This window comes from Microtus pennsylvanicus, chromosome 16 (assembly GCF_037038515.1).
Source record: "Microtus pennsylvanicus isolate mMicPen1 chromosome 16, mMicPen1.hap1, whole genome shotgun sequence".
NCBI lineage: Eukaryota > Metazoa > Chordata > Mammalia > Rodentia > Cricetidae > Microtus > Microtus pennsylvanicus.
In genome coordinates this window covers 24,079,129-24,089,796 of record NC_134594.1, presented here as the reverse complement: position 1 = coordinate 24,089,796, position 10,668 = coordinate 24,079,129, and the positions used below count along the sequence as shown (strand labels likewise).

Genomic DNA, 10,668 nt, shown 5'->3' with positions numbered 1-10,668 from the left:
GGGAAAGGATTCTTTCTTTCTTTTTTTTTTTTCGAGACAGGGTTTCTCTGTGGGTTTTTTTTTTTTTTTTTTTTTTTTTTTTTTTTTTTTTTTTTTGGAGCCTGTCCAGGAACTAGCTCTTGTAGACCAGGCTGGTCTCGAACTCACAGAGATCCACCTGCCTCTGCCTCCCAAGTGCTGGGATTAAAGGTGTGCGCCACCACCGCCCAGCTAGGATTCTTTCTTTTTTAGGTATATTTCTTTAGGTGTGGGTATCTGTTTGGGTGCACATGCCATAGGTGTGTGCGCAGAGATCAGAAGACAGTTCTTCGAGAGTCAGTTCTTTCCCTTCCACCATGCCAGTCCAGGGAGCCAGCTTAGGGCATCAGGCTTGCCAGCTGAAGACTCACATCTGCCTGGCTGTCATTTCTTTTTTTTTTTTAATTTTTATTTTTTTGACCAAGCCTTGACCTTTATTAAAAAAGCTGCACGTTTATTTCGCTTTCTGACTCTGCGCTTGTGCCTTCAACACTTTCACAACAATTTTCTGCTCCCCAACAAGGAAAGCCCGCTTGATCCTGTCACGGACACACTTGGCACACATGGAGCCACCATAGGCCCGGCTGACATGCTTCTTTGTCTTAGACAATCTCATGAGGACTTTCGGTCTCACAGCACGAACCCCTCGGAGTCGGCCTGGGCACACACCGCATGCTGATTTAGGTGCTTTTCCAACCTTCTTGGTATAAAGGTAAACAATCCTGTTGCCAGGGGTTCGAGACAGCCTAGTTTTGTTGGAGGCTGTGTTGTAGGAGAGCCTACGACGGTATGTCAAACGCTGGACCATCCTGAGTGCCTCTAAGCACCGTCCCCGGAAGAGCTGTCATTTCTTCAAATGCTTTTTTTTTTTTCCTTTTTGAGACAAGGTCTCGGTGTGTAGCGTGTAGACCAGGCTGGCCTTGAACTCGCGGGATAATACTCTCCCTCTCTTTCTTTCTTTCTTTCTTTCTTTCTTTCTTTCTTTCTATTAAATGTGTTTTTTATAATTATTATTATTAAAAATTTCCACCTCCTCCCTTCCTCCCATTTCCCTCCCCCATCCCCCCACTTCTCCTACCCCTCCCTCTCCAGTCCAAAGAGCATTCAGGGTTCCCTGCCCTGTGGGGAAGCCCAAGGTCCTCCCCCCTCCATCCAGGCCTAGGAAGGTGAGCATCCAAACAGACTAGGCTCCCACAAAGCCAGTATATGCAATACTCTCCCTCTCAAGTGTTGGAATTAAAGGTGTGCGCCATCACACAGGGAACCGAAATACTTTAAAGTTACCCAGCACATAAGCCATGAAATCATAATTATTGTTAGCACTGGACTCTTCCAATGTTTTCAAAGGTGGTATCTTTGTCAACAACCAGAGTTTCAGTGGAGGTCATCTGAGCTAAGCCAATATATCTCTTTGACCCTAGACGTTTTAAAAATGTCAAGGATTCTCTCAAGGGCAGTGAAGAATCTGAGCTGCAGGGGAATGTCTGAGCCTGGTCAACCACAGCAAGAGCTAATGTGGAAATGTCTGGGGTTCTCCGGAAGCAGCTGGAAAGCAGGCAAATCTGACAACCCAAGGACATGGGTTTTTTGGATTTTTGTTTTATTTTGTGTATTTCTGAAAATAGCTCACTAAAATATAAAAGGAACCCACCAAAGCCCACAAGAGTGGAAGAGTAAGTAGAAAATTCCTTTGCCCCAAGACCCGAGCCTTGAGGAAAAGCATCTAGAGGAGGTGTACGATGTCCCAGTACTGTCTCTCCCAATTGGGACGGCCATTCTTGGCAGATACAACCAAAATTGTATGCCAGACTGAACGGGTGCAGAGGAATCGTGAGCTTGAGGCCAGCGCTGCCTCTTCCATCTGACTCAGAACGTTTCACATCCAGTGTGTCTCAGAACTCTCCTCAGCTGCGATACTCAGTCCTGCAAGATTTACAGCTCTGACCCAGCGGCGCTGGCTCACACCTTTCATTCCAGGCAGAGGCAAGAGGATCTCTGAGCTTGAGGCCGGCCTGGTGTACAGGAGTTCCAGGACAGTCAGAGCTACACAGAGAAACCCTGTCTCAAAAAACCAAGATTCACAACTCTGGCTGGAGGGATGGCTTGGTGTTGAAAAGCGCTTGCTACTCCAGAGTGCCTTTACCTACTTGTCCTGTTAGTAGTTTCGTTCCTCCCTCTCCCTCCCACCCCAATGCTCTTAGTGATTTTTTTTTTTGAGACAGGGTCTCATATAGCCTTGATATATAACTTGCTATGTTGCCAAAGATCTTGAACTCCTGATCCTCCTGCCTCCACCCCTGCCCCCCGAGTGTTGGGATTATCTGCTTGCGCCAGCACGCCTGGTTTTATGCGCTGCTGGGTATTGATCCCATGCTAGGTAAGCGCTTTACCCTGTATTTAAGGTCTTGGAAACAGTGGCTCGCTTAGAATTCAGCCATCGCCAGGGGGAAACCTTACGCAGCAGCCTTTATTCATAAACCTGTCGCCTGTAAAGTTTCCCCACTACCTTTCCCTAGGAAAGCTAACGCAGTGGGTGGGATAAAGTGGCCTCCACCTGGAGGAAAAACCGTGCCTACACAATGAATCCTGAATCTGGTGTCCAGCGTGACCTGGAGGAGAGTGTCTCCATGGAACAGAGCGGGTCAGGCACGTAACAGCCACTTCTCAGTTACCTATCTCTCTTCTGGGATGCAGCCCTTAAGCGGCTGCCCGGGAAGGGGCGCCAGAAAGCAGCACTATTAGAGCAGGATAAGCGGACCAAGGTGCAGACCACTAACTCAAACCCCCTTCCACGTGCCCCGGGCTAGGGAGGCACGGGATCAGGAACTCCACCGCCGGGCGGGGCGCTCCTGAGGCTCCGCCCTCGAAGCCTGGGTTGCTTGCTCCCCGGCTGCATTTCTGCGCGTCGGGCGATGTATCTCCGAAGGGCTGTGTCTAAGACTCTGGCGCTGCCCCGGAGGGCGCCCTCCGGACCTGTGCCACTGGGGAAAGACGGTGAGTGCCCCGCACATCTCCGTGGGTCCAGGCTGGAACCAGCGCCCCGAACTCGCCAGCACCTAGTTACAGAAGCCTGGACCAGAGGTGAAGGAACAGTGAGGGAGGGTCTCAGGCAGGCAAGCACTCCGAAGTTCTTGGAAACTTTGGAAATAGGGAGCTTTTCTAGGTATGCCTCTGAATCCAAATTAGATTTCCTGGGTTCCAGCGCTTATCTCCGGCGAGTAATGTCTCTTATTTTTTAAGTGAGGATCACAGTGGCTGTAATCAATAAATGTGGAGTGGAAAATCACTTCGAAGAGCGTCTGGCTCACTCTTAGAGTCCCACGTCGATTATTCAATGAACCTCTAGGCTCCCCCAAGAGATAAAGAAAGGGATGGATAGGTGGACGTGGGTTGTCCACACGCCAGCAGGTGGGCTCCAGTCAAGGTCCCGGTTCAGGGAACACTGGTGGTCTTGACCCCGGAATCTCCCGGCCCTGAGCGTCCCTTCGAAGGGGGTGGCCTCGGCCTCGGGTCATTCTTCTGACATTGCTGAGAAGCTTACAGCTCCATCACCTTTGGATTAGGGAATGCCCGAGGAAAGAGCTCTTGGGAATTTTCTAAAGAGGAAAGCACCGAGTAACATAACACCGCCTAGAACAGAGTAGGTGCTTAATAGGTGCCGGATCTAGACGGGTTTGCAGTTCCTCTCCTAGCCGCCTTTCCTGGTCCAAACCCCAGCCCCGCGCCCCTCGTCCATCACTCACTGAATCCCAGCTCTTGGATGCTGGAAAGTTAATTCTTGCTGTGCTTCACCCGACTCCCTGAGGCATCCATAGCAGCATCCAGAGAGAGGATTTAAGCGAGGGAGACAGGAAAACGCGTGCAGAAAATTCCATGAGCCACAGGGGCTTTTGAGTTTGGTTTGTCCACTTGTTTCCCCCGCTTTGATTAGGCCTATGTGAGTGGTGGGGGGTGAGAAGAAGATCTATCCATCCTCCTGTTCTTTTAAATGTTACTTGAAAGATGTCTCCCCACACGTGTTAAGATGTCTTCTCCTCACTGTTTAACTCGTTTTTTTTTTTTTTTGTTTGTTTGTTTGTTTTTTCGAGACAGGGTTTCTCTGTGGCTTTGGAGCCTGTCCTGGAACTAGCTCTGTAGACCAGGCTGGTCTCTAACTCACAGAGATCCGCCTGCCTCTGCCTCCCGAGTGCTGGGATTAAAGGTGTGCGCCACCATCGCCCGGCACTGTTTAACTCTTAAGATAGCAATTTTCATCATCCATGAGGTAGGGAGAAGCCGTTTAGTTTAAGCTGAAGATGCTGAGGCTATTCTGATGTCCGGAGGAGAAAGATGAACACACACACACACACACACACACACACACACGCCAGAGCCTGCATGTGTTCAGAGGACAGCTTGCAGGAGTCAGTGGGTCCCAGGGCAGAACTAGGTCTTCAAACTTGACTGCAGACACCTTTACCCTCTAGTCTGCACCACACTGTTATATGCCTCTACCCCCTCCTCGGGACCCCTCCCCCCCCATCAAAATAAAGGCAGTGTTAACCTTCTAAACTGCAGTTAAAAGTTCCAGGCACAAGGGCACTGACCTTATTTCCCCTAATTACTTTCACTTTTTATGGCGTTCATTCAGCGTAGGTTGAATCTAAGGGCCATCATTTTTCTAGGCAAGCCTGCTTCCATTGAGTACTAAGCTACAGCCACAGTCATAATTACTGCTTTTTTTTGTTGTTTTTGTTTTTTCATTTTTTTAAGACAGGGTTTTTCTGTGTAGTCCTGGTTGTCCTGGAACTCACCAGGGGCCTCAAACTCAGAGATCCTCCCACCTCTGCTTCCCGCCTCTGCCTTCCAGTGCTGGTGTTACCACAGTCCAGCATTGACTGGAATCAGAAATTTGTCTTCCTTTGTGGGCATTGATTGATGTCTTATTGGCACTTTCTACTTTGGTAATAAATTTGTTTCAGTGGTTTCTTTTTTGAAAGACACATTTTAACTATCATTAAATTTTGTTCTTTTTGCAGCAAAATGTAACTTTTTTGACTTTTCAAAATAACTGTAACTTTTCGATGAGTAGTTTAGGCTTGGAACAGTTCATTGGGAAAATGCCAGAAAGGCAAGATATAATACATAAATCACATATAATCTTCCGATTAGTAAATATCATTGTTTACGGTTAGTCTACTTAGTTTTAGAGATTTTTGTTGTTCTTGCTTTATAGAAACAGGACTAGCTACCCAAACTTGTCTGAAGCACTTAATCCCCCTGTCTCAACCTCCCAAGTACTTGCATTATGGTGTGCACCAGCACATGTGATAACTGCAGGTCTTTTTCTTCTTACACCTGAGATCTGTGTCACAAGATTTTTGTGTAGATTTTCATATAACGTGTGGTAGAATTTTCTCATAGTCTGAAGAGTTGGCTCAACAGTTCAGAGCACTTCTTGCTCTTGCAAAGGATCTGGGTTCAATTCTCAGTACCCACAAGATTACTCGAACAGTCTGTGATTCCAGTACCAGGGAACCTGAAGCCCACCCTGACCTTGAAGGACACCAGGCATGCGCATGGTGCATATATACATTCAGGCAAAGCGCTCATATACATAAAATAATAAATAATCTTAAAAAAAATCAAATTTTTCTTATATAAGTAAATCCTAGTTTTCACATTGTATGAGACTACTAAAATACAGGTTTTTTTTAAAATAAATTTTAAAGCTTTTTATGTTATTTTATCTTTTTTGTCCAGAGCTGAGGACTAAACCCAGGGCCTTATGCTTATTAGACAAGCACTCAAGCCCTGAGCTAAAGCCCCAACCTAAATTATGTTTAATTCATTCATATTGGATGGTTCTCTTATTGCTATTTTAAATAATTCAGCTGAAATAATTTTTTATATTTATTTATTATGTGTACAATATTCTGTCTGTGTGTGTGTGTCTGCAGGCCAGACCTCATTACAGATGGTTGTGGTTGCCGGGAATTGAACTCAGGACCTTTGAAAAAAGAGGCAATGCTCTTAACCACTGAGCCATCTCTCCAGCCCCAGCTGAAATAATTTTTAAGTCTACTTGTATTGCTGAAGTTTTCTTTTTGTTTTGCTTTTGTCTAGACAGGGTTTCTCTGTGTAACCCTGGCTGTCCTGGGAACTCCCTCTGTAGACCAGGCTGGGCTTGAGCTCAGAGATTCGCCTGCCTCTGCCTCCCAAGTGCTGGGATTAAAGGCATGGGCCACCACATCCCATCGCTAATAATTTTCTTTATTTTTAGCTATTTAATAAGAACTCTCTGGAGTACATGGGGCATAGCTTACCCAGCAGACAGAAACCAATGGATTTCACTCCTAGTATTTAAAACACAAGACAAAAAAAAAAAACTTAGATCAAATAAGAAATATAATTACACACAAATGTCAAAAAGGTTGTGAGGTTTTTGTTTTGTTTTGGTTTCATTTATTTTTGGTGCTGAGGAAGGAACTCAGGCCTCCTACATATTTGACACACACTCTAAGATAGGTGGGGTGGGGCTTTGGGGGGAAGTTGCTTGTTTTAGCGGTGACATTTGGGTCAGGGGGTTGGCTCAGCAGGTACAGGTGCTCATCATCAACCCCGACGACCAGAGTCTTATCTCCAGGACCCACCCAGTAGAGGAGAAAATTAACTCCCACAAGTTGTCCTCCAACCTCCACATCCGGGCTAAATGAAAGCATGTTCCAGACGCCCTCCTGCTACAGCCTCCTGAGCGACTGGGACTGGGAAATGTACATCCAGATCACAGATATGTTTTTAAGCCCACAAAAGTGTCACTGCAAACCAGCCATGAGGCTGTAATCCCAGTGTTCAGGAGGCTGAGACAAGAGAATGGCCAAGAGTTTGGCCTCGGCTAAGTAGTGAGATCTTACTTCAAAAAGCTCAGGGTCTAAACATGTGTTCTACCCATCCTTAAATGCATTTTTTTTCTTTTGTTTTTTTTTTTTTTGTTTTTTTTTGAGACAAAGTTTCTCTGTGTAACAGTCCTAAGCTGTTCTGGAACTAGCTCTTGAAGGCCAGGCTGGCCTCAAACTCACAGATATCCACCTGCCTCTGCCTCCTGAGTGCTGGGATTAAAGGTGAGCATCACCACTGCCTGGCCCCTTAAATACAAATTTTATCTTAAGGTATAAGTGTGTTTAATTAACTGTTAAAGCAATCAGTTCCTTCTTTCTCAAGTGGACAACTGAAAAAAAGAACAAAACAAAAGTAATTCTGATGGTGTCTGCTTTGGCTACATATGGAGGAGTGTATTTCTTCTGCATCTCATTTGGCTGGTCAGCTTGTTTAGTTCTTCTGTCATTTCCCCTCATCCACATCAGCCCTTCCCGGTGCCTGGCAGCAAGATGGCAGACTTCTCAAGCACTCTTCAAATCAGGCTAGAGGCCATTGGGTGGAATTACTACCCCTGCCTCTAACGCTGTGTTTGCTGAAGTGAAAATCCACCATGTTAATAGGTTCCAAGTTCCCTGCGGAGAAAATGCCTAAAAGATGTAATTATTTAAAATGCCTGTTCTTACACGTGGTGAAGGTAACTATGTTTAAATTTGTTTTCCTAGCATCTCTTCGCCGAATGTCATCCAGAAAACTCCCTGGAACGTCTGGGTCCAATATGATTTATTACCTGGTTGTAGGTGTGACCGTTAGTGCTGGTGGATATTATGTAAGTGCTTAAGGACCTACTAAAGAATTCCTGCATGCAAGGTCAGTCTGGTCTGCTTTCTGAGTTCCAGACCAGCAAAGGTCCCTTATGGAGACAGGTCCTGTCTCCCCAAAGAGAGGGTGGTGGGTAGGCGTTGGTTTCTGTGCTGCACTGAAATTGTTCCTGAAACTTCTAATGGCGGTAGCACAGAGAAATGTATATGATGAATCTTAAAGCAGGAGAAAGAGAGCTAAGCACACGTTTTCTTTCAGACTTACAAGGCTGTCACATCAAAGCAAGCAAGACATACAGACCGCATAAGGGACGTGAAAGAACAAAAAAAAGCAGAGTCACAGCCACTTCCAGGTAAAGGGAATTTCTTATTTTGTTTATTTACTAAAGAAGAGGTCTCATGAACCCCAGGCAGGATGACCCTACACTGTGGTACCCCTGCCTCCACTTCTTGAGCTGGGATGACAGTCATATACCCCCACCCTAGGTTCTTTCTTTCCGTTCTTTATCTAGAACGGTTATGTGTAGGGGTTGGATCAGGAAGAAGATCGTGGTAACCTCGAGCTCTGGATGAGGACATTTGATAAATGAGCGAGTTTTCTGTGTGTGTTTTGCTGAGAGGCAGTTTTCATTCCTCTGTGTGGTAATATTATTTCTACTCCGTAGACACCCATTCATGCAAGCATAATTTTAGCATCTGTCTCAGCAGTTTGACCTCTCATTTCCCCCACCATTGTTTTCAATTGTAAGCTGATTTTTTTTTTCAGTGTTGGCAAGCACCACCACTGTGTCTTTCTCAAAGTTTGCTTCCCATGAGTTAAATCAGTTGAGCATCCTGAGACCCTGAGCCTGGAAAATGGCCCCTGGGGGGACAGAAACTTCACAGTTGCACCCCCAAATCCACTTCTCGCCTTAAACTACTTACTTTAACTTTTTAAATATTTATTTTATTTTGTGTGTGTCTTGCCTGCATGTAGATAAATAAGTACAGGTGGTATACCTGGTTATCATCAGTGTCCCATCCTGTCCCACCTGCGCCCCAGCCCCAGAGGTCAGAAGAGGGATCCCCCAGAGCCCAGAGCAGAATAACAGATGCTGGACAACAAACCCCAGGTTCTCTATAAGGGCAGCCCCGCTCCTAACATCGAACTGTCTCTCAGCCCCAACCTAATTACTTTAAATGAATTTTTTTTTCTGTCTCAACTCAAAATTATTATCAATTACTGGGGTAACTGTTTAGGAATAAGGATATTAGCAACTCAGGAGTCAGGTTTTGCTTTGGGAGCTTTCTTTGTTTTGGCCGGAAGGTTGTTTTGGTTTGGTTTGAGGTTTTTTGTTGTGGTTGTTTGGGTTCTTGTTTTGGTTTGGTTTGGCTCTTTCGAGACAGAATCTACTATGTAGGCCAGGCTGGTTGAACTCACCTGCCTCCACTTCTGGAGTCCTGGAACTAACAAGTGTGCACTACAGGGCCAGACATTCAATTATAATTTTTTGTTAGGGTGCTAGGAAACAGAATATTATAGCCAGCAAGATGGCTCAGGAGAATAAAAGTAATCACAATACTTGCAAAATTGGTGCGGGAGGATTGGGAGTTCGAGGTCACCCAGGCTACATAGCAGATTCATGTTAACCTAGGCTGTAGTAAATGTCTCAAAAAAATTCCCTTCCCCCAAATTAAAATAAAATAAATTGATTACATTATTCCACTTTATTCCCATGTTCTTCAAATCAATACTTTGCTTAATGAACCAAATCGTAAAGGTGAAAAGGAGAATGTGGCAGAAGCTGGGGCCGGAGAAATTTCTGTAAAGGAAACTGAATTGGTGCATGCTGAGGAAGTGCCCAAGGCTTCAGCAGGGCCTCCAGAAGGGTCTCCGATGTCCCCGGTCCCTTCAGAGGCTGCGCTAGAGGAGACACCCACACTGAGAGAGGAGACTGATCTTAAGATCACCGAGGCTTCTCCGGGGGAGACCACCGAGGGAGTCCCTGAGTCCACTGTGGAGGTGGAGAGCGCGGCTCCTGAACCCACAGCAGAGGTGGAGAGCGCGGCTCCTGAATCCACAGAAGAGGTGGACAGTGCGGCTCCTGAATCCTCTGCAGAGGTGGAGAGCGCGGCTCCTGAACCCACAGCAGAGGTGGAGAGCGCGGCTCCTGAACCCACAGCAGAGGTGGAGAGCGGGGCTCCTGAACCCACAGCAGAGGTGGTGAGCGCGGCTCCTGAACCTACAGCGGAGGTGGAGAGCGCAGCTGCGGACCAGGCGGATGGGGCTTGTACCAGAGAGGAGGGTGAGGGTACTGCTGGGAACCGGAGCTGCCAGGAGGATGCTGAACTAGAAGAAAGCCCTCCCTTAGGCTCAGAGCCCTCTGCCCAGCAGGATTCACAAGAAGAAACCACTGAGGTCACCGCAGAAGGAGCCTCGCCCCAAGGCTGATCTGCAAAACTCCAGAGTTGCTTTTGTATTTTTAGCAACCTTAGACCTTCTTTCTAGAATTTAATATTCCTTAAAGAATTTGGCTTTTACTAATAGATGTTTGATTGGGATTTGGTATTTCATATGTCTTAATAGTTTTCTACCCTCTGAGATCAGGTTGTGTCAAGAGCTTAAATAGTATTAACTTTGGATTTACATTTTACGTTTTAGAAATTAAGGTATCCATGCAGCCTGTATTCCCTTTGATTTTTGCTCTACCTTTCTCTTTATTATATGTAAAACCGGATTATTGAGTTTGATGTGAACTCATTTAAATAAAATTAGAAAATCTTAACTGTTTCTATTCTTTCTTCTTGTTGGGGGCGGGGGACTTGTGATTGGGAAAAGGATGACCATGACCCAGGCTGGCAGCCTTGCTCAGTCCTGAGCTGCAATCACACCAGGCCTACGGTTTCTATATTCACGATGTGCACTGTATTTCCTATTAACAGCCACACAAACACCCTCACATGGAGAAACCAAGCTTTATAACATTACTGCAGG

At 46.0% G+C, this 10,668-nt stretch overlaps 2 protein-coding genes across 4 annotated transcripts; one reads left to right on the top strand and one right to left on the bottom strand.

Moving 5' to 3' along the window:
- Positions 1-405: 405 nt before the first annotated feature.
- On the bottom strand, positions 406-853 carry LOC142836349 (large ribosomal subunit protein eL34-like). The gene has a single exon (XM_075950585.1). The coding sequence runs from the start codon at positions 824-826 to the stop codon at positions 473-475; it is 354 nt and encodes a 117-aa protein (XP_075806700.1). The 5' UTR covers positions 827-853; the 3' UTR covers positions 406-472.
- Positions 854-2,671: 1,818 nt separating this feature from the next.
- Positions 2,672-10,459, top strand: Mgarp (mitochondria localized glutamic acid rich protein). Of its 3 annotated transcripts, none has more exons than XM_075950641.1 (5): positions 2,672-3,012; positions 7,599-7,702; positions 7,954-8,047; positions 9,455-9,729; positions 9,763-10,459. In XM_075950641.1, exons 1-5 carry the CDS (start codon positions 2,931-2,933, stop codon positions 10,123-10,125), a joined length of 918 nt encoding a protein of 305 aa, XP_075806756.1. In that variant the 5' UTR covers positions 2,672-2,930; the 3' UTR covers positions 10,126-10,459. The 3 variants fall into 3 exon arrangements, with proteins under 3 accessions (XP_075806756.1, XP_075806757.1, XP_075806755.1); XM_075950642.1 differs by having other exon boundaries at positions 9,455-9,861; positions 9,928-10,459; XM_075950640.1 differs by having other exon boundaries at positions 9,455-10,459.
- Positions 10,460-10,668: the final 209 nt, after the last annotated feature.